This window comes from Acinonyx jubatus, chromosome B1, assembly GCF_027475565.1.
Source record: "Acinonyx jubatus isolate Ajub_Pintada_27869175 chromosome B1, VMU_Ajub_asm_v1.0, whole genome shotgun sequence".
In the NCBI taxonomy this organism is placed as follows: Eukaryota; Metazoa; Chordata; class Mammalia; order Carnivora; family Felidae; genus Acinonyx; species Acinonyx jubatus.
This window is the reverse complement of record NC_069382.1, coordinates 77,299,434-77,326,197: the sequence shown is the minus strand read 5'-3', so window position 1 is coordinate 77,326,197 and position 26,764 is coordinate 77,299,434. Positions and strand designations below refer to the sequence as shown.

General features: G+C 40.0%; 1 protein-coding gene across 2 annotated transcripts in view; it reads right to left on the bottom strand.

Moving 5' to 3' along the window:
• The window catches only part of NR3C2 (nuclear receptor subfamily 3 group C member 2), a 345,301-nt gene that overhangs the window by 44,531 nt on the left and 274,006 nt on the right, over window positions 1-26,764 (bottom strand). For both annotated transcript variants that reach the window (XM_053216884.1, XM_053216885.1), the window contains exons 5-6: window positions 24,148-24,495; window positions 22,243-22,387 (exon numbers count right to left, since the gene is read on the bottom strand). In XM_053216884.1, coding sequence (XP_053072859.1) covers window positions 22,243-22,387; window positions 24,148-24,495 — 493 coding nt within the window. The remainder of the gene's footprint in view (window positions 1-22,242; window positions 22,388-24,147; window positions 24,496-26,764) is intronic.

The window sequence follows — 26,764 nt, the reverse complement described above, 5'->3', positions numbered from 1 at the left end:
TCTGTGTCTGTCTCTCAATTAGAAATAAATGTTAAAAAAAATTAAAAAGTTAGAGATTTTCCAGCTTGATACTTTCCCTCAATACTCTGAAGATAGTATTCTACTGTAGCTGGGCCTTAATAGCAGCTGCTTTGGGGAGATTTCTTGTTAGGCTAGTTGTCATTCTAATGCAGGTAGCCTCCATTTTCTCTCTGGTAACTTACCAAAAACTCCATTTATTTGATGCTGCAGTTTCATTATGAAGGACCTAAGTCCTGCTCAGGACTCAATATCCTTATTTGATTTGAAGATGTAGGTATTTCTTCAGTTCCAAAATGTCCTTCTACGTTGTTTCTTCAAGTAACACCCCTATCCCTTTCCTGTTACTTTTTCTCTTTGGACTCCTATTCACAGGGCCTTGGATCTTCTCATTATGTCTTCCATATCAACCTCCCTCTCATATTTCTTTTTATCTCTCTGGACTGTAACTAGGTGATTTTCTCAGATTCACTTTCTAACTATACATATTTTTTGTGTGTCTGATATGTTTAATGTCTACAGTGTTTTAATGACAACATTTTTCATGTCTAGATGCCTAGAAATAACTACTTAGTTCTTCCTCAAACGTCTGTTATTTCCCATAAGGTACTTCTTACTTTGTGGTTATTATATATTCTTTCCCTAAATTACACCTTTACTTACTACATCCCTGAATACTTTTAACATGTGTGTTTCCTAGTTGCCTTCAGATTTTTTGGTGGTGGTGTTCAATTTTCTGGGATGCTGATATGCATGTCTGAGCACTGTTCTGGCCTGGGTGAATCCTCGGGGCATTGCCTTGTGGAAGGGACTCTGAGGGAAGTTTCAGCATTTATAACTGTTGGGGGTATAAACATTTCACTTGTTTTGGACCAGCTTTTAAGCTAATGTCTTAGCTTACATGCTCTTTGCAAGACTTGTGTAGTTTAAATTTAGACTCCACATTTGATGTGATACAGGCTTGTGTTTCTTATGTCTTTCAGCTTCCCTGCCATGTCCCTGGGCTGGCTGGCTGGTGTGTTGAGTTTTACTGTCCTTATTAGTAGACAGTGAAATCTTTGCAGAGCTGTGGCTTTATACAAGAGCCTCCACTTTAGGCCCCAGCCTTGCCAGAGTCTATGTTCTTGTCTCCTGTTCGTGTCCTAATATCCACCCCCCCTGTCGAAAGCATTCATCTACATCCACTAGTCTGTGCGCCAACTATAGCTTTGGGTCCAAGTTAAACCACTCTGGCTGTGAATTCCCTTTTCTTGCACCTGTTTGTTCCCCCTTTTAAGCTTGCCTATATATCTAAGACTTTCTTTTTTACTTAAAAATTTTGAATGTTTATTCATTTTTGAAAGACAAAGAGAGACAGAGCACAAGCAGGGGTGGGGCAGGGGGGGGGGGGGGACACAGAATCCAAAGCAGGCTCCAGGCTCTGAGCTGTCAGCACAGAGCCCGACGCGGGGCTCGAACTCACGAACTGCGAGATCATGACCTGAGCTTAAGTGAGATGTTCAACTGACTGAGCTACCCAGGCGTCCCTCTAAGACTTTCTTTTTTAAATGCAGAATTTCTATGTGCTTAGAGAAAAAAAAAAGGCTCAATTCAGTTCCCCCATTATGATGATTATGATTCTTAAAGGCAGGATCCATGTCTGGCTAACCTTTCTGAATATTAAATAGAATATGAGAGCCAAGTGTCATGTGTCAATCTTTGCTCAATGTATGTTCTATGAATGAATGAGAGAGAGAAGGAAAGAAAAAAGTGAAGACAACCAAATGAAGATTTGCATATGATGATGCTATTAGAGCAAGATGATACTGAAAACTTACACAAAGGAAGATCAAATGTCTAGTAAGATAGATATGGCATTTGTGAAGTTCTTCAAAACTTTCTAAAAAAGAAAGAGGAGAGATTTAGGTTGTACAATGGGGTGGAGTGGATTACAAATCAGGATATCCATGGAATACAGCACAACATGCATTTGACACTATACAAGTTAAAAAGCAGACTCTATGCATTTGATTCCTCAGGCCACCTTGTGTTGGAGACAGCACAGCCATCCTTGGCTTCACCTCAGGAGGGTCAGGAGATGTGCAGCCCATGAGCCCTTCCGGGTGCTGGCTTTGTGAGTCTGCGATGGTTCTGTTTCTGAGACCCAGACTTACTGCATGTCAAACTGGGATACTAATAACAATTTCAACCTTGCAGAAATGTAGGAATCAATTATATGGGAATTCTTTTTTAACCTTTTAAAAATTTTTATTAATTTTTGAGAGAGAAAGAGAGAGAGAGAGCATGAGTGGGGAAGGGCAGAGAGAGGGAGGGAGACACAGAACCCGAAGCAGGCTCCAGGCTGTGAGCTGTCAGCACAGAGCCTGATGCAGGGCTCAAACCCACAAACTGTGAGATCACAACCTGAGCCGAGGTCAGACACTGAACCGACTGAGCCACCCTGGTGCCCCTGGAAATTCTTAAATTATAAAGTACTGTACAACTCTTATATTCTTTTGTTTTTTCGGTATAAGAAAACAAAATGCTTTCTGAGAGACCCAAGATCATTTTGCCTAAAACAAACCAAGCAATAATCAAATTTTTAAAATGACTTTATAGGAAAATAATATTGTATTATCATGATTATTTCTACATGTAGGTTGATAATGCAGAAAAACCAGAGAGAGTGCCGATTTTCAGGAAGGTAAAAGGAACGTGCCTGGAGAAGAACATGAGGACTAAACACCTCTGTGTTCAAGTGCTTCTGTTCTCAGATGTGTTGACAAAACATCCATGCACAGATTTAAGGGTAAAGAGAGACCTCAGATTCTACCAGAAGACAGATTAGAAGATCAATGTGTGCACACCTAAAGAAAGCATTTATTTTTATTTTTATTTTTTTGCCCTTTCAGTCTGAACAGCATCTCCTTAACTCCTTCTTGAGGTATTATTATTACCTGAATAACCTCCGTGGTCTTCGTAGCTGTCATGCATGGGCTGCCTACTGTACACCAAGGCTAAACTTATTCTTGCCAATTCTCACGATGCCCTGTGAAGAATGATCCTCATGCTCATGATAAGGAAATGCAGGTACATGATGCAGCCCGGAGCCAACCCCAGGTTTTCCATCTCAAACTCAGGCCGTTTATCTCTCTCCGCACTTGCCAGTGGCCCAACAGTTTTTAGCTGTTTTCTCCAGAGCATCTCTTCACAACTATGAAGAGATATTTGGTACCTCATATGTTTTGTTATTACATATGCTCATTTGTTTACCCTTTGCCCTCCATTATGTGGGAAGATTTTGTGTTTACAAATGCCGCTGTTGTTTCCACTGCATGAAATTGAGTTCTCCAAATGAAGAGTACCAGGTACTCAATATAGCTTGAAATCTCAAGAAAATAGGCCATCTTGAAAACACATGTTACAACACATCATTTTTGCACAATTAGATTAAATGCACAGAAATGTACATCCACAGAAGCTGAAACAAGGACAATCTTTTTGGCACGATACTGGTATTAATTTTACAATATTACTTCACAGAAGTACTCTTTGCTACGTGCTTTTATTCATTTTATAATCTTACCTCATTTTCAGTAATGTAAAAATACATGAGCAACTTTGGGGAAAAGACAAAATTTGTATAATGCTCCTAAAACATAAAAGTAAATGCAAAAGTCACCCTTGAACACTGAACCAATACAAAGGCAGTAAGAGATTACTGAAGTCGGCAACATCCTTGTACTAAAGTGAATGTCAGGACTGAATAACTGACAGCCTTCTCCACAGTGGGCACATGTCATCCGTTTATAAACATCTCATTTGCAGAACAGAATGAACTCTATTTTTGGATAAATAAATACAATAACCAAAATGGGCATAGAGACCCTGTTCCGATTCCAAAGACCTTGGGATAAAATCTACAAGAATAATAGTTCTAAAATATTTTTTAAAAAACACTTCAAAAAGATAAAAGAAGTATTTCAATAGTTTTGCAAACTTGTAATTTTCTCAAACTAAGAAACCAATTTTATTCAGAGCTATAACTTCATCTGGTTCTCTCTTAGAACGTCCATAAAATCATATGGTCATTTGGAAATAGTTTTAAAATATTAAAATAATCTAATGTCTCCAAACCTGATTAATAACTTGGAACAAAAGTGAATAATTCAAGAGTTAGAAAATATTTTTTTCCTGGCTTTTTGAGAGAATTTGAGGTTGAAAATGGAATTTACTTTCATGATAACAGTGGGAATTAGAAAAAGTCCCATTATAATCAGAGTATTAAAGACATTCACAATTTAAATGATTCATATGCCAGTTCCTGCTTTTAATTTAGTAAATAATCGGAACAACTTTTGTGTCTATAGGACCCATGCCTTCTTGCCATTATTATGTTAACAGTATTGCCTTATTTTACATTATGAGGATAGTCCTTTGAACCTATTGGCCACTGGCCATTAAGGAACACTCTTGTTTTGGTATTCAAGTATCGGTTTACCAAGACACTACTAAAAAAGTATATGAAAAGCTTAGTCATTCAGTTATCTGGAGGTCTATCTGGAGGCAGCTGATTTGGGAAATTATTGACCCAAACTAAATGCAATCCTGGAATCATATTTATCTTCTGTTCTGTTACAGGTAAATATTTGATAAGCCCAAGCTACAAAACATTCCAAACTATGGGCATCTGCAGAATTCAGGAGCTCTAAGTATTAGCCCGAATGTCTCCTGTGACTTCTCATGCTGTGGCTATCTACAGACAGAACACAAGCTAACTTCTACTTAAAGAATCTTTGCAGAAATTTAAAGCAAGGTCTGAAAGAGACATTTGTACACCCGTGTTCACGGCAGCATTATTCATAATACCCAAAATGTGGAAGCAGTCCAAGTGTCCCTAGACAGATGAATGGGTGAACAGAATGTGCTATTTTCATATAATGGAATATTATTCGGCCTTAAAAAGGAAGGATATTCTGACAGATGCTACAACATGAATGAACCTCGATGATATTCTGTTAGGTAAATAAGCCAGTCACAGAAAGTCAAATACTGTGTGATTCCACTCATATAAGGTATGTGGAGCAGTCAACTCATAGGAACAGAACGTAGAACGGCTATTCCCAGGGGCTGGAGGAAGGAAGAAACGAGGACTTATTTACCTAATGTGTGAATATACTTAACATTAGTGAACTATGGAGTTAAAAAGGGTTATGTTGGTAAATTTTATGTTATGAGTATTTTTATCACAATTGAAAATATTTCTATTAGAAACAAAAAGGCTTCTCTGCAGCCCATGATCCTATCTGCTGTACTTTGATTGAGATTAAGAAACTAGGATGTGCATTAATTATGTAGCTTCTCTTAGGGTTCGGGCTTTTCATTCATTCTTCTTCTTTTATAATATATAAAATAATCTCTTTTCTTCTCGGTTTCTGCTACTTGCCTTTCACCTTTTTGTGTCTTGATGGATTTTTAATCTTACTGTATGTACTTTTACTGCAGGCTGTGCTAAATGTTTTTTAAAAGCAGTAAGAGTAAAAATTCTTTAATAAACCATAATTTCAGAAAGTCAGTCAGAAACACTTCCTCAAAGGTCTGTCTGTTGTAGTTCTGGTACCCTGAGGGAGAAGGGAAAATACAACTACCTTTATCACTCTTTTCTCTTTCCAAGAATTTACATTTAATAAACATAATCCCTTCACATTGGCTGATTTTATAAATGCCAAAGCATAAAAGGTCCCCAGCTCTTTCAACTACAGGAGTCTATGAAAGGTACAGTGACGTTTTTTAACTTACAATTCTTTAGCAATATTGCACTAAAGTGTACCCTGGTCACCTAAATACCTTTCAGGGGTGTCAAACATCACTTTATTTAGTAAGGAGCTACAAAAAGAAACTTTTCACGTTAGCCCATGGATTAAGCAACAGGCAACTCTCATCACTTCGAAGGCGCGTGTTCTCCTGGATAATCATCTGTGGTTGATTTTTGTATGTATGTAGATCCCAAATTACACCAGTGCTAAATAAATACCTGGTAGCCACTGAGAACAGGTAAATCCAATGGATTTCACACACTGTGAGTTGCTCGTAAAATATAGATACCAACAACACCCAGCAGGGCTCATTCAGGGCCAGGCTCCCTGGAGCCTCAAGACTTCACAAGCAAGTTTGCTAACATTGCTCTTACTTCTATAAGTTGCCCCTAGGAATGTGTGTGTGTATTACATTGTAATACTGTTAGTCTTACACAGAGAGTGAAATAATTTCAGCGGTGTGGTGCACGCACAATCACAGCCGATCTGAAAGACCAGACCTTACATCTGATGCTGCAGACCACATTATTATGTCCAAATAAATGTAACATCGTGTTAAGTGGTCAGTGTTAACAGATGGTCCCTGTCTTAGGCTTGTTATTTCCCTAAAAAATAACATGCACAAACAGGTTTCCCACACCCCCCAACCTTAATTAAAATAAAAATGAACTCAATTTGAAGATCCAAATTATTCCAGTGTATGATATACATTTTTTTTCATAGTCTTACCAGATTTTTCCTTAACCGATGAACAAGATGTATCCATAAAAGGACCATTAGGCTAGCTGCAGTTCTGATGTCTGTTATAGTATTTACGTCATTTATTTACAGCCAGGGCAGAACTTAGTCACTTTGGTCTAGGAATTGCTGGAGAATGTTGCTTTTCTGGACTAGTGAGCCAGAGAGTGGTATCCCAGTGGTCTTTATGACATTCATCAATTCTCTATTAATTGTACATGGCCAACTCTAGTAAGAGTTAAAAGCTAACTCAGTGTTTTGTTTGTCACCTTAAGTGACGTTCCAGAAGGGATGTGTTTTTCTAGAAGTACCCTTGAACCTAAGCATCACAAATGGCCACTGACTTCAGTAGATGTTACACAGATCAAATCATATTTGACAATCTAAAAACTGAGAAAGGGCTTGGCTACATGACCATAATTTGCCACTGACAGTCCTAGAAATCATGAAAAAAATTCTTTTCACCATATATTTTAGGTACAGTTTTTTGTAAAACACTCTTTTGTACCTTAGGTTTTAAAATACTTACATAGCACAATTTCTTTTGGTACAAGGACACATATTTGTGGTACAGGAAAGAAAACAGGAAGCTATAACCCACTGTGAAAATTTCCTCTTACCTGCTATATTAAGGTTAAAATACCCAATAGCATGCTTAGAACCTCATGAGCACTTAACAAAATGCAAACCATGTTAAGATTTAACACCTCAATTGCTCGACACATAGAAAGGATACAAAAAACAAATATTCTCTGGTAAAGGATTTTTTTTTAAATTATCAAAGTCTCATTTTTGTAGGATGTAGACTTTAACACTAAATTTCTGCAGATTTCATGATATGCAGACCACAGATGTTCCAACAGAAGACAGAAAACCTTCAGTGAGCTATTACTGCCTCAAACCGGGACACTTTAGGTATAGACTTAAAGACATGGCTTACTTTCAATAAACGACCACAGTTTCCTCACTTGTGAAAAGGAGCCGTAAAAAGGCTAGATTTCTCCTTGATAACCACTGAATTTCAAGAATGTCAACAAAGTTCATTGCTGAATTCAGGAGTGTGGCTAGACTATTGTGTGGGTAAAGGGTGACAGCAAAGCACTTTTCCTAGTACAATAAAAGATTTGTATTAACTCGCAACTTATGGAGTCATGGTCTTCTTGAAGCCAAAGTCACATTATTCTAGCCACAGACCTGGCCCAGGTTATAAGGAAGGACATTTACTCCGATAAAGCCCAGGTATTCAGTTAGGCTTCCAAGGTAACGGCAGAGTGTGGCTCACACAGAGGTGCCCGCCAGTGCGCGCGTGGTGAGAGTGGGCTGCAGAAGGCAGAAAGCAACTGTGCTAGCATGACAGGACCGCGGACTCCTCCTTCTACCTGCAAAGTCTTACTGTGCAAGAAGAAAACAGCCGAACCCCCAGAGACTGTTATCACAGACACTACTCAATTCATTAATCAAACTGGGTCCTAGAAAATGTTTTTGGGTGCCATGGTTTTGGAAGAAACGTTTTTTTGTTTTTGAGTTTGAATCATTCTAAAAGCTGGTAAGTCATCTGCCTAAATACTAATAAAAAAAGATGATGTTCAACTCAATTAATTTATTAGACATTAGCCACGTGTCCTTTCTTATTATTCTGAACATCTGTCACAAAGCAGATTTTGTTCAGGACATTATGAACAACTGCATCATTCATGACTGGGTGAAGTGAGTATAACACTACCAGGCCACTATACCCGTAGTGACATCTGTTTCCTCTGTAAAACAGCAACACTGAAACCATACTACACATGTGCATGAAGTGACATGAACACAACGCTTATTCAAAGCACAGCCTAAATGTTTCTCATCTTCTTTACCCACTTGCAGAAAACTGCTAGTCAAGATAGCTGAGCACAGCTGATGTTCCTAACCTTCCCTTATACTCTGAAATTCTATGAACTTCTGAACATTCGCTAATCAGAACAAAATGGCCATGCAGTCTTTAATGACAAATGATTTTGGGGGGAGTTTTTGGGTTCATCTACCAGAAGCATGGAGGGTAGAGGCCGATGCTTCAAAAGCAGGCAGGACCCCATTCCCAGCCAGACACTGGGCCTCACAACCTGGAAAGAGACTGTGATTCGAACCCCTCCCTCACTACTGCTCAGCACAAAGGGCTGGGGGTGGGGCCGGGCAGCCAGTTGACAGCAGTGTTTTTCTGCAACAAGTACAAAGGATAGTGGTCAGGAAGGATACAAAATATAATAAAAATCAGAAAATCAAAGTCACTTCTTCGAGTAGCTTCTGGAACAATTTCAATGATTTTAAGACTAAGACCAAGACCAAGATGGGTGGAACGTGAGTGAAAAAGCTTCCCATTTTGGGTTACCACTCCAAAGAAGAGAGCAAGAAAGGTCATACTGAAGTGAAACAGCAACTTTGTTCTTTCTGTTTTTCTTCCCCCTGCAAAGGTGTATGAAAACCTGAACACATCTCGTTTCAGAACTTGAAAGTTGCTCAGAAGGTAGATCTTAAAAATTCTCATCACAAGATGGGGTGCCTGGATGGCTGGCTCAGTCGGTTAAGTGTCTGACTTCAGCTCAGGTCATGATCTCAGGGTTTGTGGGTTCAAGCTCTACATCATGCTCTGTGCTGACAGCTCAGGGCCTGGAGCCTGCTTCACATTATGTGTCTCCCTCTCTCTCTCTGCCCCACCCCCACTCATGCTATCTCTCTCAAAAATAAATAAAACATTAAATTAAAAAAAATTCTCATCACAAGAAAAAAAACTGCATTAACTATGGTGACAGATGTTAACTAGACTAACTGTGGTGATCGTTTGCAATATGTGCAAATATCAAATCACGTTGTACACTGAAACTAATACAATGTTACATGTCAATTATGTCTCAACCTAAAAACTAAGCTGACATCAGGATGTAATATTTTTATTTGATAGATGAGAGGCAGTGAAGGGCTGGAGAGCCACAGGGGGATGAACACAGAGGAGAAAAAGAGGAAGAGAAAAATTGGAAGAAGCAACAGTCACGCAGAAGTGGAGGGACGAGACAAGACACACAAAAACAAAAAGCTGCGGAGGGAAGGAGATTTGGGAAATCAGAACTAACGAGAAGAAAAGGAGAGTGGGAAAGAGCCCCCTCCATTCTGAAGTGTGAGTCCGCAGCTCTTCCTGACCTATGAGCAGGTGGAGAACTTCAGCTGTGAACGTCAGAGACTCCCCCCCTTTCCTGCTCAGGTACAGTTCCTCACCTGTGGACCGTAAAGCATTGTCTTCACTGTGCCCATCCAAATTCTCACCCTCCTTTGGAGGCCGACTCCAGTTTTAAAATTATACAATCCCACTAGGCAGCTTTCTTTGATCACTTCAGCCCAAGAGAATCACCTTCACTTTAAACTCCTGGAGCACCCAGGAACACCCCTCTTAAATAAAACTTGTCACTTGTCATGTGGTCTTCGTCCTGTTGGGCCACTACACATATGTCTAGGTCTTAATTCACAAACCACACCATAAAATATTCCAGAGAATGGAAACTCTGTCCTTACAACAGCCATGGTGGTGCTTTGCATATTGTAGGTATTCTCCATATTTATTAATGACTCATGAAATCCAAGTCTTTGTTAATCATTTTTTTTTAGCTAAACAATTAAGAGATTTAAATTTCACTTTAGGGGAAGTGATCAGGATATTCACTTATATTGTCCTTTTTTAAAATTTATTTTAAAAATTTTATTTACTTATTTTGAGAGAGAGAGCAAGAGAAGGAGACGGGGGGGGGGGGCAGTGAGCACAAGGTGGGGAGGGGCAGAGAGAGAGGGAGAGAGAGAATCCCAAGCAAGGCCCTATGCTAACAAGGTGGGGCTTGAACTCACAAACTCTGAGATCATGACCTGAGCTGAAACCAAGAGCTGGATACTTAATTGACTGAGCCACCCAGGTGCCCCTGTTTTAATTTCTAATATGGGTAAATACCAATAGCTATAACTTATATAAACAAAAGCTCTAAAAGCACCAGCTCATCATCCTTCAAATTTCCCCTCTAAACCACTTGACTATTGACTGCCCTTGTACCATACATAGTATGCATGTAAATGGAGATACTACAGACTGAATGTGTGTCCCCTGCACTCCCCAAATTCCTATGTTGAAGTCCTAAACCTTACCAAGGTAATGACAGTACGAGGTGAGGCTTTGGGGAGTAAACAGGTTTAGATGAGCACAGCCCCCAAGATGTGGTGGGAGGAGAGAAGGACAAGGAGGAGGAGGAGGAGGAGGAGGAGGAGGAGAAAAAAGCAGCAGCAGAAGCAGCAACAGAGACCCCAGAGCTTTTTCTTTGCACCACATGAGGAGACAGTAAGAAGGCACCATCTGTGGGGCGCCTGGGTGGCTTGGTCAGTTAAGTGTCTGACTTCGGCTCAGGTCATGATCTCACGGTCCGTGAGTTCGAGCCCCGTGTCGGGCTCTGTGTTGACAGCTCAGAGCCTGGAGCCTGTTTCAGATTCTGTATCTCCCTCTCTCTCTGCCCCTCCCCTGTTTCTCTCTGTCTCAAAAATAAATAAACGTTAAAAAAAAAATTAGAAGGCACCATCTGCAAGCCAGGGAGAAGGCCTTCATAGAACATGACCATACAGGTACCTTGATCTCAGACTTTCAGCTTCCAGAACTGTGAGAAATGAATGCCTGCTGTTTAAGCCACCCAACCTGTGGCATTTTTGTTACAGCAGCCCAAGGTGACTAAGAGAGTGACATTATACCTGTAGCAAAAAGGAAATTAGGAGTTTATATACTAATAATTCCTCTGATTCTATTGAGACAGTGGTCATTTCAAGGTGGGGGAAGCACAGATGATGGGCCTTTAAACGATGGTCGCCACATCTGTAAATGTGGACCCTGTCTGGGGCAGTACGCCTACTATGGAAACACAGATGAGCTTTACTAAGAAGGCTGAAGGTCACCAACTATGGCCGTCTCTTTTTTCTTTTCCTTCCCTACTAGTTTTTTCAGAAAAGTATCAATCCCAGAACCACCCCTCAAAAATTAACCTCTTCAGAGCCCTCCAAGTACACAACTCTATTAATTTGCTTAGGGTTCATAGGTGGAAGTGAGGGATTAAAACCAAATCATCTGTCATGTACGATACGATAAAAATGGATAATTATGTGGCTCGGTTTTGGTTCTAGAACTGTTTAGAGATGCAAGTTCAGTGAATACTTTGTATATCAGGGCACATTCAAGTGTTCTCTTCCTACAACCTAGAGGAGCATGATCAAAGACACCATCTGTGTCTGAGGATGACACAGACGTCCTCTGTCACAGGATGACCTGTGTCAAGGGAGGAAGCCTAGTGCTCTCCTTTGTTTTGTAACTGACTAAGCCATTCCTCACCACCTGCCCCAATCCTGCAATAATAATCACTGCATTGAAATTAAATTTTTTAAAAAATAAATTCACTCTAGTGGTTTTATTTTCTATTGAAAGGAAGAATATTTTTAGCTGGAGAGACAAAAGTCCTTGGGCACGTTGATTGAAATAAAAAGCAACATGCTAGCATTGGCCACACTAACTAAGCCTTTTACAGATAACATGTCGTATTAAACTGTTTCTGACTTTTATTCAAAATAAAAAACCGCTCCCTCTAGTTATTCACATTGAATCTTAGACATGTTTCTTGCATCATTATTACTCTGTGCAGTCTCTGTATGATTCCACATGGCTTCAACAGTGCATTCTCTTTGCAGTTTCTTATGTTTTGTTTTAATTTCATACTAAACTGGAAATTTCCCAGTTTCATTAACTATCAGGAAATTTCTCAGGTACGCTACAAGAAGCAACATGTAAGAAATATTAATATATAACAATGTTCCTGAAGTAAAATTTGAGAGAACCCTACAAAAATGAATCCTTTTCATGAAGTTCACACGCCAAGCCCTAAGAGCACTGCAGAGTAAACCTGTATCAGGGATCTTGCATCTGACGCTTGTGCTAGAAAGAGTACTTATTAACAAACCAAAAATAGCCACCAAGTGCCAATTATGTAAAAAGCATTTTGCTAGACATTAAGGAAAAGTTTTTCAAGTATACTTTCTGTGCTCTAGAAATTTCAGTGTATCTGGAGTGAAAATGTATATAAAACACAAAAAGCAGCAAACAACTGATACAGAAGAAAGTAATATAGATAAAAGGTTTTTAGGGTGCCTGGGTGGCTCAGTCGGCCAAAGACCAACTTTGGCTCAGGTCATGATCTTGTGGTTCACGAGTCTGAGCCCTGCATGGGGCTCTCTACTGTCAGCACAGAGCCCGCTTTGGATCCTCTGTCCTCTTCTCTTTCTCTGCCCTTCCCCTGCTTGTGCACACATGCTCTCTCTCAAAAAAATGAACATTAAAAAAAAAAAAAAAGAAAAAGAAAAGAAAAGAAAAAAAGGTTTTGGGGGAAAAAAGTCCCTTCTGATTTTGAAGGGAAGAGAAGTCATTAGAAAGGAGGCATCCTTTGGGTTGGGCTTGAGGGAGAGAAACGGAAAATGTTAGCAAAGGCACGGCAGTGGAAAGATAGGACTAAGAGAAGAGAAAGGTTAATTTGGTTCACATAGCATTTATGCAAAGAAGCAGCAGGAAATAATGCTGAAAATAGCATTTTAAAATTAATTAGTTTATCAAGCACTTACTAATGCCAGACAGTATTCTAGGTGCTGGGTATGAAAAGATAAACCAGACAGGCCTTCCCTCCCTGAGTCTATATCATGCAGGCAGGAGACCTACTACAAAGAAAATAAATGTGTGATATAATGGGGAGGGACTGACTACAGGAGTCTCTCTAGATCTGGTGGTCGGACTTCTGAATAAGGAATATTTGAGCTAAGACAAGAAGGTGAGAAAGGACCATCCTCCTGCACAGAGCAAATAGCATGTATAAAGGGGGCCTGAGTCAAGAGTGGACTTAGATCCTTCAAAGCACCACCAGGAGGTCAATGTGGCTAATCAAGGGTGCTAGTACATCCTCTGAGAGAATCCAAACTGCACCTTATCGTTTTAAATGCCACTTTTTCGTGGTTGTTTACAAGGATGATGGTATGCTACCTGAGCCATGGGGACACAGCAGGTGGGACTTCTTCATGCTGCCTCCATGTTTTCCACCACCCCACCCACCTACCACTAGAGTGTGAATTTCATTTGTTCCCTGTTGTTCCAGTGCCCAGAACAGTGCTTGGTGTATTGAAGTCGCTCAGGAAATATTTGCTGAATGGACTGAATAAATATCACATATCTCCTTCACCCAAGAGCAGTCCAAAATGAAAGGCAGGGTTTGGGGAAAAAGAAGACGTGTCAAGGAGTGAGTTAGAAAGTCTACCTATGGTGCCAGTCCTTATGGGATTCTTCAGTGTTCTCACCCTTCTCAGGTGAGGGTGGTCCCCGGCCCCTACGGGCTCACCTTGGGAACTTTCTTTGATGAGCAGGAACTCAGCAGAAGCATCCATAGCGGTTACCCATTTATTTAAGAACTTCTCTCCTCTAAACTCCTTTGCTGGAAATGTCTGCAAGTAACTCTTTGCTCCGACTCTACTTCCTATCATTGTGGTAGGTTGATTATGGGGAGGAAAAGCTGTTTTTAAAAGAATCAAAAAAAAAAAAAAAGAAGGGAAGAAATACCCCTTGTTTTGAGTTCTGTACCTACCTTTCCTCTGCTCCCATATAGGACTAGATGATTATCTCTCATTTGTAGCTTATAAGATCTCCTCAGGTTTCACTGTACCTTCCCCTAGATTTCCCTCTGCCTAGTCGCCTTCAGGTGGCACAGTGTCTTCCACACCTGAACTTTACGCAAAAGAAAGGTAATTCCATTCTGTCATGTTTCTGAACCTTATAGACAAGGATTCACCATTTGCTGACTTGTGACATTGTTTTTCTCTATTTAGGAGTGTCAGACTCCTGAGTGAAGAGGGCCAGGTGCAAACAGCAGGGAGTGGTGGGAACCATGGGGGGAAGGGCAGTGCAAGCACCATGGAAAGGGGGAGCTTCAACTCCCGTCCAACACACAAAATGGCCACACCATTCTGCTGCAGACTCTGGCCCTCAAACTGGTAGGATAGGGCCTTGTTTCCACAGGGTCCGAGGGAAAGATAAGGCACACTTTTTCTTCTTTCAAAGTTTATTTCCTCATACTGACCAAATGGAGATTTCCAAATAGAGAAAATCTCAGAAGGCTGCTGGTTTTTCAGACAGGAGGTAGGCGTGCCTGTGTGTGTGTGTGTGTGTGTGTAAGACAGGCACAGAAAGAGAAGGAGACGGAGAGGGAGGAAGGAAGGAGGGGGGAGCAGAAGGAGGAGGAGGGAAGGGAGAGGGAGTGGAAGGAAAAGGGAAAGGGTGGAGGTCAGATACTGGAAACTACACAGAACAGTGCCCCAGTGAGCACAGGGGAAGTAAGAAATCCTGTCTGAAAGCAGCAGAAAGGGAACAGAGGAGGAAGAACCACTGGGGAGAGAGGAGGAAAAGCAAATGCAGCCAGTAAAGGGGAAGCTTATCCAGGCTCACCCCACTTCCCTGGCTCCTCTCACCAGAACTCCTGTCCCTCATCCATCACTGGCTCTCAGCTGGAGCAAGGGTCCAGGCACAGAATCCACCTCGAGTGGCTCAGGAATACTGACCATGATGCCTTGGGAGGTGTGGGTGGGGCATTCCATGTTCTAACTCCATCTGTGCCTGCCTTCATGAAGACACCCCAACAATAATGACACGGCCTTGGAACACACGGCTGGGGTATGAGCCAGGCCTATTAGAGCTTTAGGACCTTAGGAGCAGAGGGTCCTTGAGAGCACTGGGGAGGGCCCCTCACTAAGGACAACTGGACTATGGCAGCACAGTGGTCCCCCCTGGGGATACAGCAGGGACAGGCAGCACTCCATGAAACAGACAATGACTGATAACTGAGTTTGTACTTCCCTCCTGGTGCTGCCATCACACAGCCGGGGTGTGGGAGTGGCGGGGGTTCATCTTCCATCACTAAGGAACTGAGGCTAATGCATCTGTCTGGCACACTCAGGGCACTCACTCGGAGGGGTCCAGAAAGTGGTACCCAGACTTAAACTCTTGCTCCTACCAACAGTCTCTGAACCAAAAATATATACATACATACGTACATACATACATATATACGTACACAAATGGTTCAGAACCACAAAGACAGTCAAAGATCATTCAAAAAACATTTCTTGTTGGGCTACCACTTGAGGGAATGCAAGCATCCCTTTAAATATATTTTTAATTCTAAAATGCTGGCCATGACTTAAAACATAGTGGTAACACTAAATCTGCCTTTCAGAAATTAAAAAAAAAAAATTGGAAGAAATTTCATTACAGGCTTAAATGGGAGTTTTAATATGTGTACTGAATTGATAAGAAATTTGAATACTTGCAGCTATCTGTAGCAATATATGATAAGCTGTTTCAAGGTACAATTGAATAATTAATCATTTAATACATATTTGAAAAGTTTTGCATTTATAATAAGAAAAGTTCTATGCTAATTTAAAGTATTAACTCATATCTTCACCCCAATGTTTAATAAAAAAAATATTGGAAAGAATGTTTTCCTTAATTATTCCTTGCTCCCCACCTTTCTTCCAACTCCAATAAAGCCAGTACACAGCTGAAGATAAGATCTCTGGTAACTTTCAGATCTGTTTCACAGGCGAAGGCAAACACAAAGGATCAACCATTAAAATTTTGTTCACCATTTTAAACAGCAAAGCCTCTGTTCATGAAAACTGCACCCCCATCATACTTCTTTATCATAAATGTCATCCTCATAATTAGCAATGATAACTTAGAAAGTGTCTTCCAGACTGATTAATAGATTGTTTGGTTCATCTGTTCAATAATTCATTTATTCGGCAAATATTTATAGAGTTCCTCCTTTGCCTTGGACACTAGGCCTATGCCAGGTGCTGGAAATTAAAAACCAATTAAGACAAAGTTCGTGATTTCATTGAGGAGGTACCAGTGAAACAAAGTGGGGATACAGATACCTGAAAAAGAGCTGCCAGTGCAGGTGAGAGGTAGCCTAAAACAGTGAGTGGGAGAGCAAGGCGGGATCACATCACAGCATTCTAGCCTCAGCTGAATGGCGTATATTACTCCCTTACACAAAATGCCCGTTCCTTACCTCACTTGCTGGAAGGGTATGGAGTACAGGAACTGGCTGAGGGAAAGTACAGGGACACGTTCAGCAGACATGAATGTGCAAAGTGTTGGCAGGTGACCAGTGACATGTGCTTCCTATTTTGTGGTTCACTTCTCCAGTTCACTCAGATCACATGGCATTTAACGTTAGTAGCCATACTGTCTCTCTTGAAGCCCTCACTTTTCTTGGGATCTGTGATGTGTAGCACTTCCCTGTCTTGCTTCCTTTAACCACTGCGTCTAAAATGAATTCAAAATTTGTATCTTCAGCTGGCTCCTCTCTTTAGGCTTCAGATGTCTATAATAACTGCTTATTTGATATCTCTTCTTGAATAATTGGAAGGCAATTCAATCTTATGTTCAAAACTGGTGTCATACACTCCCTACCTCTTCCCCTCCAAAGTCTGGTCCTCTACCTTTGCTCCCGTATCCCAGGGAATGACACCAAATCCTACCTGGCACTGAAGGTGAAGGCCTGGAGGTCATCCCCGACACCCACTACTTCCTCCCTTCCATTCTCTACCTGAATGTGACCACCAGTGATTCCTGTTGATTCTGCCTTTCACATCCTTGCATTTCCCTCTATGTCCCATCCTCACACTGTTCTGAATTGAGTTCCTTCCTGCCACTGGCTTTGCACATGCTGGTCCCTCAGTCTAGGTCAGCTTCCCTCCTCCTGGACTCCCTACACCTGGTTCACACTACTTTAATCAATCCCAGGGAAGGCTTTCCTGACTAGATCAATACCTCCCATTAACTGCCCTTAAAGTACTTTCCCTTTCAATACTTGGAATTGGAATTTGAGGATTCTCAGGTCAATATCTGTCTACCTGATTAGACTGTCTGTTCCACGAGACGAGGACTATATACATGTATTTTCCCTATTTGAGAACCACCACTCAGAACATGGGTGGCAGTTAGTAAGTATTCCCTGAATGAATGCAGGATGAAGCAGGAGGATGCATTCAGACTTTAGTTGCAGGCCATTCTTTCTAACCCTAGTAGTCTCCCGAAAAAACACAGGTTCTGTGACAGAGTCACTCACCAAGCTCTTTTTGTTGGCGTGATCTGATCAAAAGGCTGTAGGTCATTTCCGAATGTTTTCTGAGAGGCACTTCTCCCCCTTCTCAACTTTGAAAAACACAAGCCTCCCCTGCTCTTTAGTTGAGAGAAAACTAGAGAACTCTAGGTTGGGGCTGAGGTCAAAGTTTGGAGAACAGGGACAAAATTTTCAGTCTAATAATTATATAATAACATGTAACTGTTTATAACATTGGAAAACAATCTTTGTGTTTCCATTTTGTCTTGATTTTTTTTTTTTTAGAACAAACAAATGCACACAAAGCATATATGGCCTTTTCTATTTTGGGCTTCTTATTTATTTCCCAAATGCTTTAATTACATTAATTTAGATTTAAAATATAAGCTGCTTTCCCCTACATCTCACTTGTTAAAAAGGATTCTTACAATTCTGTACTTTTTTCAGAATCTGTACACTTGGATATGTGTGTACTATTACAAATTAACAGAATACACCATACGCATAGGCAACAAAAGAAAACAAAGATAAATTGCACTTCATTAATATTAAAAACTCTAATTTTAAAGGGGTACTATGAAGAGTGAAAAGACAACCCACAGAATGGGAAAAATATACAAATTGTATCTCTGAGAAGAGTTTAATATCCAGAAAACATAAAGGCTTCTACAACTCAAGAACACAAAGACAAACAACCCAATTAAAAATGACTAAGAGGACTTGAATAGACATTTCTCCAAAGAAGATCTACAAATGGCCAATAAGCTTATGAACCGAGGCCCAACATCATTAGTCATTAGGGAAATGCAAAGCAAAACCACAATGAGATACAACTTCACAACTACTAAGAAATAAGTCAGACAGAGAAAGACAAATGCTGTATGATATCACTTATATGTGTAATCTAAAAAAGGCTCACTTGTAAAAACAGAGAGTACAATAGTGGTTACGGGGGCGGTGAGGGGGAGGGAATAGGAGCGATGCCGTTTTAAGGGTATAAACCCGCAACTAGTAGATAACTAAGTTCTGCAGGTTTAGTGTACAGTATAGTGAATGTATAAAATATTATGTTATAATCCTCAACGTTGCAAATGGACTAGATCTTAATTACCCCTACCAAAAGAAAGAAAAGAATTATGTGCCTTGATAGAGGTACTAAGATGGCTACAAGGGCAATCATATTACAATATATAAATGTATCAAATCAACAGGTACACCTTACCTTTACTCAATGTTATATGTCAATATATTTCAAAAAAAAAAATCCCAGCCCAAAACATTTTATACCTAATAGTATGGCTATTAAAAAAAAATAATAACCCAAAAACAGAAAATAAGTATTAGCAAGGATGTGGTGAAATTGGAACTCTTGTTACATTGCTGGTGGGAATATAAACACTACAACCGCTGTGGAAAACAGTATGGTGTTTCCTCAAAAGGTTTTTTTTTTTTTTTTTTACTTTTTAATGTTTATTTATTTATTTAGTGACAGAGAGAGAGCTGGTGGGGGAGGGGCAGAGAAAGAGGAGAGAGATAATTCCAAGCAGGCTCCCCACCATCAGCGCAGAACCCAGTGAGGGATTCTGTCTCACAAACCATGAGATCATGACCTAAGGTGAGATCAAGAGTCGGCTGCCCAACTGACGGAGCCACCTGGGTGCACCTCCTCAAAAGTTTAACACAGAATTACAATATGCTCCAGAGATTCCACTCCTAGGTATATACCCAAAAGAAATGAAAGCAGGGACTCAAACAGATACTTATATACAAATGTTTATAGTAGCAACATTCACAATAGCCAAAGGTATAAACAACCCACGTGTCCATCAACAGATGAATGGATAAATAAAATGTGGTCAATGTTCTCTATTTGGTAAAAATAAATAAGGTAGTTATATTCTATAAAGTTGCAGCAAATACTGAATGAGTGACTACTGAACTGCTCCTCCTAAGGGTAATAAGTTCTCGAGAGCCACTGGTCACCTTTATCAACCAATTTATATATAATCCTGTTTTATGTGCATTTCTGTTTAAGCATACCTTATTAATATATATATATATATTATTATATATATATGCACATATATATACGCACACATATATACACATATATATACACACACATATATATACATATGATTCATAACACTGAACTTACAGCCAACAGCACTATAGCTCATGCCTGAAAAAAGCTTATCTAAGACCTATATTTTTTTTCCCTAAGGCACATCATAGCCATCTTGCTTTAGGAACACTAGATAGCACTTGAGCACTATGCTTAGACATCATTTTAAACAATGAAATCACCAAAAAACAGCACAAAAATGCAAAAAAAAACCCACATGGTACTAAGTAGACCATGAAAAAGCCACTTGTTCACAGTAAGAGGGCTGAAACAAAAAGGCAGATAGTCTCAGCTGAAATGTACACACTGGGCAACTCTAATTTATTGCTGCTCTGGGCACATCTACGAAGGACTATGGGAGTGCTCTGAGTATGGACTTTGGGGTTACAAAGAAATGTAGTCAGAAGGTCAGTTCACAAATACAGAATCTACAAACAATAAGGACTGATTCTATATATAATGGAATAATAGTCAGCCATAAATTGAAATTCTGGTACATGCTACAATAAGAGTGACCCCTGATAACATGAGTCTTAAGGGAAATAAGCTAGACACAAAAGGATACATACTGTATGACCCTACTTATAGGGAACACCTAGAAAAGGCAAATTCATAGGCTAGAGGTTATGAGGTGTTTGGGGGAGGGAAGACTGTGGAGTTACTGTTTAATGGGTTGAAAGTTTCTGTCTGGGATGATGAAAATCCTGGAGACGGACAGTGGCGATGGTCGCACAACCCTGTGAATGTAATTAACGCCACTGAACTATATACTTAAAAATGATTAAAATGGAAAAATTTTAAGTTATATGTATTTTATGAGAAAAACTTCTAATATATGTGCTAAATAGGACTGAACGGATCATTTAAAACTCCTGTTAAAGTCAAATGGAGACATGCTGGATGGCCTGAGTAGCAATTCTTGTTTACCCACACTTCCATTTAAAGCAAGGACCTTCTGGGATGCCTGGGTGGCTCAGTTGGTTAAGCCCCTGACTTCGGCTCAGGTCATGATCTCACGGTTTATGAGCTCAAGTCCCATGTCAAGCTCTGTGATGACAGCTGAGAGCCTGAAGCCTGCTTTGGATTCTGTGTCTCCCCCTCTGTCCGCCCCTCCCCACTCACACTTTGTCTCTCTTTCTCAAAAATAAATAGTAAAAAAAATTTAAAACAATGACCTCCCTTAATGTGTTTTTCTTTTGGTTTATAGACCATATTAAAAAAAAAAGCCTTGCTATATAATATCAACTGATTAATGAGGAACACAAGTAAATGAAAATGTGCATGTTGGTTGTTTAGCCTTGCTTCACTCTTTTGGTGAAAAATTATGTTCAGTAGAAGTATTCTTTCCGACTAATCACCAAAAGGAGGGTCACCTTGGGAACCAACAGTGGATGTTCCCAATTTACACTGGGATGAAATGGTCTTGGTGACATGCCATACTTGAGCGAACTGGCCTTCCTAGGTAAACTGCTCTGGAACCATTTAGGTGTCTCGGCACTATGTGTCCACTATCAATCTTTTGCATTGCTCTTATCACCAATCTATTTCTTATGCGCTTCCTTCCTTACCAGAACCCCCTATTTTCCTATCTCTAGACAGAGCCATCTGTTAGAATAGTGATGTGGTTACTATCATAATTCAAATGTTCCTTTTTATTTTAGGTATTTCTTGACCCAACAATTACAAAGAAGCACTGCTGGAAACAAACATATGCGAAATGTGCTAACGTGGAATAAGAACGGCGTTGAAATGTACACGTAACATAGGAAGGAATTCATGGCCAAAGAAATATCTCTTACAGTTCTTTTGATCTTTTAAAATGCGTCATAAAACTAAAAACGTTTCACTACAGAACAACATTTCGGCTTCTTTTATGATTGCAAAGAAGGATAATTATGATTGTCATGAAAACACATTGAGCAGCTGTATACTGTTAACAAAAGAACCACTGTATGAATGCATGTAAAAATTGACACTTCATACATTCACATTTCCTAGAAATTAGATAGTCTTCTCAACTGGAGTAGATACCAAAAGAGACTGTTTTCTATTAATCGGGGCTTTGTACCAGTCAAGTTTTTAGAGCCAACTGGATCATCTTTCTTTTGGGACAATTCCCACATATTATATGAGATCTATATAAACTGATTTATATATACGCAGACATGTGCATTATAATTTTGCAAAAAGTGATTTTTAAATTCTTAAATGATAGATTTTCTACTCTTAAAAATGCTAGTGTCAGTGGATTCTTTCACAAATATACATATGATTTATGTTTAGAAATCATAAAAAAAAGCATAACAAATAACTCTGCAGGTTATTTTATGAAGGCTAATTAATAGGTACTTACTCATTAAAGACTAGGTCTGGCGCAAAATAGAGAAATTGGCTGTTTGTATGTTTGTACGATCTCCAGCTCAAGGCAAATGATGATAGACACATCCAAGAATACTGGATTAGGGTAATTTGGTCCTCAAGAGGCAAGTTTTTGAATCCTGAAGAACAGAACAATTAATCACAGAAATACACTTAGCATTTAAGTACATTCCAGGAAGACGCTTCTTAAGGCAACCCCAAATAGTCACCTTTCTCTAACAGACTCAGATCAATTCAATAGCCATTTAAGGAGCACCCACCATGGGCATGGCCCTGTTTAACATCTTATTTTAAGTTTATTTATTGAGAGAGAGAGAGAGAGAGAGAGAGAGAGAGAGAGAGAGAGAGAGAGAGAGCGCACGCATGCATGCATGTGTGTGCGAGCAGGGGAGGGGCAGAGAGAGACAGAATCACAAGTAGGTTCCTCCCTGTCAGTGCAGAGCCCCACTTGGGCTCAATCTCATGAACCGTGAGATCATGACCTGAGCCAAAATCAAGAGTTGGACGCTTAACCTACTGAGCCACCCAGACTCTCCAACGTTTCATTTTAAATTCACCCTAAACTTTCAATGAGGGTGAACTGCCAGAACAAACAAAACCAGGGAGTTCAGACAGCTTCACTGTGGGTAATGGTCTAAAACCTTTGGTTAGACTGAAAGAATTTGTGTTAACTTGTAAAACTTGCTTCATCCTATTCACATTAACATTCAAATAAAGACTTTTAATAACTGTCAACTCCTACATATCTATAGTTAACTTTTGTGAATTTGCAGTGGTTGAAAAAGTACTATTCCTTGTTTCCCTCGTCTGGGAGAATACTGGACTTCAACAAAGATATAAAGTAGAGTAAGTGTCTTTGGCATCTGTCCTCCTCTCTCTTACAGTCTTCATTTCTGGGCTTACATCAGCCCATCTTTTGTTCCTTTTCTCACCCCCTGTATTTCCAGGGACATCATGGTATTCTTCTGTTTGCAGAGTTTCACCAGGACATGTTCCTCTTCACAGACCCAATCATCAGAGCTTTCCCCAATCTTTTCTCTTATGCCTCTTGGCTGACCATAGGTAATCCAAGAAATTGCTTATAAATTACATTATTATTATTATTATTATTATTATTATTATTATTGAGACAGAGAGAGTGCGAGTGGAAAAGAGGGGCAGAGAGAGAGGGAGAGAGAGAATCTTAACCAGGATCCATGCCCAGTGCAGTCTGACACAGGGTTTAATGTCATGACCGTGAGATCATGACCTGAGCCAAAATCCAGTCAAATGCTCAACAGAAAGAGCCCCCCAGGCGCCCCAAGAAACTGCTTTGATTAATGAACTGGGACAATGTGATAACAATTCTAAGTGATGTTTCTGTAGATTAAGAAGGACTTTATTAATAAAATTCTATAGCATAAAAAGTGACTACAGTAGGAATTTCAAGGACAATTTAAAGGGTGCCGGAGGCAAGATGATATTTTCAGAAAGAACAGTCTTTCAGGATCTCCTACAACTTACTTGATAGGTCATGGTTTACTGGTCTATGCTAAGATTAGCCCTGGTTATGAGCTGCTAATAATGGGCTCAACTTGCATTTTCACAAACAGATTGTATTTCACCTTATCGATAATTCGAGGTGGAAATGTCCTATTTCAATCACCAGCACAAGAAACGTAGATTAACAACAGAACCCTTAGACCTAACAGCTCAGGAGAAATGAGCACATTGACAGATTTTCCCTACACACTTGATTAGTTTGGTAGCGATTACAAAATTTGGTTATGAGGACCTGACAGAAAGCTAACTCCAACTGCACTCTTGGGGAAATGGTGAAATGTGTTGCCCTGACTTCTCTTCTTCAGGATGCAGACCTTGAAAGGAGAGGCATGCCTACCTGGAAGTACCTTTGCCCACTTCACGACTTGGATCATCTGTTTGCCTGCTAAGCGGTTTAGAGTGGAGAGTAGGTTTTCGGCTGTGTCTGGTTTTGAGTTGTCGTAGCCTGCATACACGATCTCAGGCTCGATGTTTTCAAGGATCGCAACAGGGGTAGGCGTGAGCGCTCGTGAGATTGTGGACAGCTGAGGAACCAGCGCTGAGTTGACCGAGGGCTCTTTTGCAGGAGCTATGTACGTTGTCCCCTCCTCGGGGCTCTGGGGGGGTGGGGGTGGGGGCGGGGGCTGCTGCTGTGACTGCTCCTCGTGGATACCTTTTAACTTGCCCAACTTCTTTGACTTTCGAGCTGTAAAAGAAATTGTAAATAATAAGGGCAAATTTAAATTAGGATTGGGATACCTTACATGAGGTAAGTTACAATTAAACATTGACTTAGTTGACTACTTTTCTTTTAAAGATGTCTTGTCACAGTAACAGAAATAGAGCCTTCTCAGTGATTTTCTAATATCGGGCACAGTCCTAAATGTTTTATATTAATTAACCAATTTAACAATTTTATGAGTAGGCACCATTAAGTTTCTTATTTTATAATGAGGAAACAGGCCAGAAGGGTTAAGAAATAGGTAGGTCAAAGATCACACAGTGAACACATGATAGAGATGAGCGTTCAGAGGAAGGTAAAATTACTTCATATGCTAATAAGTTACATATGTCTCCATTAAATCTTAGATAAACCAGTAACTCCCGCCTATTTTCCACCAGGTTGCCAACAAGTGCTAGAATGGGTCTTATTCTAATGCAGTCTCTGCTCCCTCTAATTAGCTTTGCTGGCCCCTTTACTAGTTCCTGTACTTTCTACCACTTACACTTCCTGTTCTGGTCCATGTGTCATCGCTGGCTTATGCGGTTATTTGGCATAAATTCTGCTAGCCCTAATCCCCAGTTACACTGTAAACCACTGAAACACAAAGACTGGGTGTTCCTCCTCGTTTACAGTCCCCGTGGCACGCTGGTGAATGGTATACCTGGAGAAAGTGATTTATAGATTTCCACTGGATTAATGGGAGAGCAATCAACCCCAAAGCAAGGCAACAAGATGGAATAAATTAAATATCTAGGTGATTTCAAATTGGAGAGCTAACTACTATCCTAACTACATGTATAGGAACCAATGCTGAAAAAAAACATGTTTAAATTACACCAACGCACACATATACAATATTTAAAAATCTGACCCACTCTATATTTTGAATACAAATCAACAATTCACATATCATATAATCTAACTAAAAAATATCATACTACGATATTAGAATCTCACTTCAGATTTTTAGGAGAACTTATTATGTACGAGTGACATTATGTTCTGATTTACCCAGAACAGTCCTGGTTTATGCTGGTTTTCCCAGCATGATTACCAATAATGCCCTGTTTATTCTTACAAGTGCCATATTTTGGACAATAAATATAATGTGGTCATTTTAATTAAAACCAAAGGATCAGTAAGTATTAATTTTAACAGAAATTGCTTTTCTTTCTCATTTTTCTCAAGGGCACTTAAAATAGACGAGAAATGAAAGAATGGGGAGATGTAAGGGAGACTGGAAGGTAGATGGGAGGTTGGGTTTTGGATGGCAGGTGTGTGGGGTCAATGGGTAGACAGATAACTGTTTGTTTTTTGAGACAAAGAGAGACAGGGGAGGGGCAGAGGAGCAGGGGAGGGGCAGAGAGAGAGGGAGACACAGAATCTGCAGCAGGCTCCAGGCTCTGAGCTGTCAGCACAGAGCCTGACGTGGGACTCGAACTCACAGACCGTGAGATCATGACCTGAGCCGAAGTCGGATGCTTAACCGACTGAGCTACCCAGGTGCCCCTTGATGTATGACTTAAAGGATAAAAAGAAAAGAAAGCTTAGAAATGCCAAATTGAGCTTAGAGCTACAGTAATAACTTATTTGCAATTGTAAGGTTTTCTTTATTTTATTTTTATTATTTTTGAGAGAGAGACAGAGTGCGAGAGGGGCAGGGGCAGAGAGAGAGAGAGAGAGAGAGAGGGAGACACATAATCCAAAGCGGGCTCCAGGCTCCATGCTTTCAACACAGAGCCTGACGCAGGGCTCAAACCCACAAACTGTGAGATCATGACCTGAGCCAAAGTATGACGCTCAATTGACTGAGCCATCCTGTAAGGCCCGCCTGTAAGGTTTTCAATTTCACTGAAGAATTTCAAAACTCTACTTAGTTCAAACACGTGAGGGACTTCTAGCATACACGTTTAATGTAGAGTAGAAATATGCTACACTAATTAGCTTGATTTTAGAAATAACCATTCATGATTACAATCATGGCCATTAATCTTTACCACATTCATCACAGAAACACTTACCAATTTAGATGAACGACAAGCCACTGGCCAACAATAGATCTACCTGCCACACATCTATTAAATACTGGAACTGGGCTTAAAAGATAGAATTCCTATATTTTAAGGAGTTTTAAAATTAGCAAAACAATTTTAAAGCAGTCATTTCAAATCATTTCATTTCTTTACAGACTACCTCCATCAATAAAAGATTTCTGGCAGAAAAAATCTGATGTTTGGAATTGTTTTAATGA